This window comes from Penaeus monodon, chromosome 28 (assembly GCF_015228065.2).
Source record: "Penaeus monodon isolate SGIC_2016 chromosome 28, NSTDA_Pmon_1, whole genome shotgun sequence".
Classification (NCBI taxonomy): domain Eukaryota; kingdom Metazoa; phylum Arthropoda; class Malacostraca; order Decapoda; family Penaeidae; genus Penaeus; species Penaeus monodon.
In genome coordinates, this window is record NC_051413.1 from 331,249 (window position 1) to 331,840 (window position 592).

A 592-nucleotide genomic window follows, 5' to 3' on the forward strand; every position below is an offset into this window, starting at 1 on the left:
TTAAGATGAGAATATTTCTAGAAGGATGCAACGTGTAACTTTTGCAAGGTTTTCATGAGACTTCTTGAAATCTTCGTCAGGCTGAAACCCCAATGCGAAGATTTGTCGCCTACATAGACCCAGAAAATCACTTTTCCGATGAGGACAAACTCTCACAAGTGAACACCCTACAACAGCTCCAGAACATCGCCAGTTACAACTTCATGCGCGAGGGACTACTCAGAGGCAAGGTCTACATTCATGCCTTATGGTTTGATATTTACACTGGCGACATTTATTACTTTAGTCGACAGCAAAAGATGTTCGTGGACGTCAATGAAGGTAACATAGAGAAGCTCCTAGAAGAAGTTTCAAAATATTACACATAATTCTTATAGCTATGATATATATACTTTTTTTTAAAGGTGAGTAGTAGGTCATGGACCAGGATCAATGCAGAAAGAGAATTCCATAGCTATTTTTGTAGTTGTTTTTACTATTTTTCATCAAGCAAACAAAACATTTTTACAATATTGCTTGTACAGTTTCTGCCATTCCACTCCCCTTTTATTAACATTTATTTCAAACCTTTTGCTTTGGAAGTTCAGCGTGC

The 592-nt window shown here is 37.3% G+C and overlaps 1 protein-coding gene across 1 annotated transcript in view; it reads left to right on the forward strand.

Annotated features, from left to right (window-relative positions):
* LOC119591239 (beta carbonic anhydrase 1-like) overlaps positions 1-586 on the forward strand; it is a 3,643-nt gene extending 3,057 nt beyond the window's left edge. The window contains exon 5 of the mRNA XM_037939946.1: positions 81-586. Coding sequence (XP_037795874.1) covers positions 81-368 — 288 coding nt within the window. The 3' untranslated portion in view covers positions 369-586. The remainder of the gene's footprint in view (positions 1-80) is intronic.
* Positions 587-592: the final 6 nt, after the last annotated feature.